Raw genomic sequence first — 1633 nt, forward strand, 5'->3', positions numbered from 1 at the left:
AAGCCACAGAGATGCACAACGAATGTGTATCAACGAAGCATCTTCAGGTGGGTATCTTGGTACTGGGCATGCCTGCCTGTTCGACGATAAGTGCTAACTTTAGGACTCACGCTTTGCTCGCTGCGCCACCCATACCCTTGTTACTAGTGAACGCTGCAAACGCTCAAGAAACTAAGGTGACTAACAGGGGGTCTCGCTGATTGAACAATTTCGCACTGATACGAATGAGCGAACAACAGTTCCATTGTAAAACGGCTTTGACCTTATCGACAACTATAGTTTTTCTGATTCGCAACAGAAGGTCTTTTGTTATTCTAACATTATCATCTAAACTTTGGGTAATTCAACGAGTAAAATGCCTTAGGCCACAAATTTGATCTACCAAATCGTTCCTGCCTTCTTCGCCAGGAGGAGGTTGGAAAACCACAGGGTCATATGAGCACACGACGCTACAAAAGACTGCTTAGGAGTCACAATAGCATCTTCCTGTAAGGATTCGTCGATAGTTGTGCTTCGTTGGAGAAGCAATGATTTGGAAAGGGCACCTGCACGAAATGGCATTAAAGATGTGACTTTGATCGATCTGGCCCGATTTGTGTATTATACCAACATGTTTGGTGGGCCCAAGGAAGTATCTTCAGCGACGCTGAAAAGGGCAGAGTATTGACCACCAGCGCCGGCTCCAATAATCTGCTTGCCACGGATGGCGGTGTTATCGATCACAGTGGGAGTGTGTATGTCGTCGGTCGTGCCTTGGCCGGTCTGGTAGTTGCCAGAAAAGCCCCAAGAGAAGACCTTTCCGTCGGAGGCGATGGCGAAGCTGTTGTCAGTACCAGCGGCGACAGCGACGATGTCGTTATGGTCTGGAATGATCTGCGTCAGTGTACATGTCAAACAAGTCAAATGTTAGCCGGGAACTTACCAGGTTGGACAGTAGGCCTGAAGAGAATACGAGGATTGCCTCGATCGTCGTAGATGGTGTTGTCACCAGAAAGCTTGTCAAACTCGAAGCCAACTTGGTAGCCATCGACACGGCCCCAAGTCAAGATATCACCATTGGCGGAGCAAGCGACGGAGTGGTGCCCGCCACCATCAATGTCTGTGATCTTCTTATGATTAAGGTAGGAAAGCTTAGCAGGTCGAAGGATGACAGCATCGTCCTCACCAGCGTTAGATTCGACACCGACCTGACCGAAGTTATTTAGGCCCCAGCCGTAAACCTTGCCGTCCGTGTCAAGGGCAAAGCTGTGGTACGAACCGCAAGCGATCTTGCTAATTCTGCCGCGTGGCAGACAAACACCCCGGGGGCTGAGACAGGACATCTTGTGACGCTCAATGATGCGTCGACCGAGCTGGTTCTGCTGACCACAGCCCCAAGCGAAAACGTTACCCTTGACGTCAAGAGCGAGAATGTGGTTGGAACCGGCAGCGAGAGCCTTGATGTTCTTGGGGTCGCGCAACATAAGAGGTGTAGACTGGACCCTGACGGTCTCTGAGAAGCCGAGAATACCTTCGCTGGATCGAAATGTTCCCCAGCCGTAGACCCGACCGTCCTCAGTAAGGGCGAAAGTGGCGCTATCACTAGCAACGACTTGGACAAACCTAGTACCGGGAGCAAAGTGTTCGCTCGATA

The 1633-nt window shown here is 50.5% G+C and overlaps 1 protein-coding gene across 1 annotated transcript; it reads right to left on the minus strand.

Annotated features, from left to right (window-relative positions):
* Window positions 1-600: 600 nt before the first annotated feature.
* On the minus strand, window positions 601-1463 carry FOIG_16915 (uncharacterized protein; the record flags this gene model as incomplete). The annotated part of the gene is made up of 2 exons (XM_031218395.1): window positions 601-863; window positions 923-1463. 2 exons carry the CDS (start codon window positions 1461-1463, stop codon window positions 601-603), a joined length of 804 nt encoding a protein of 267 aa, XP_031051891.1.
* Window positions 1464-1633: the final 170 nt, after the last annotated feature.

The sequence above is a fragment of the Fusarium odoratissimum genome (genome assembly GCF_000260195.1).
Source record: "Fusarium odoratissimum NRRL 54006 unplaced genomic scaffold supercont1.316, whole genome shotgun sequence".
NCBI lineage: Eukaryota > Fungi > Ascomycota > Sordariomycetes > Hypocreales > Nectriaceae > Fusarium > Fusarium odoratissimum.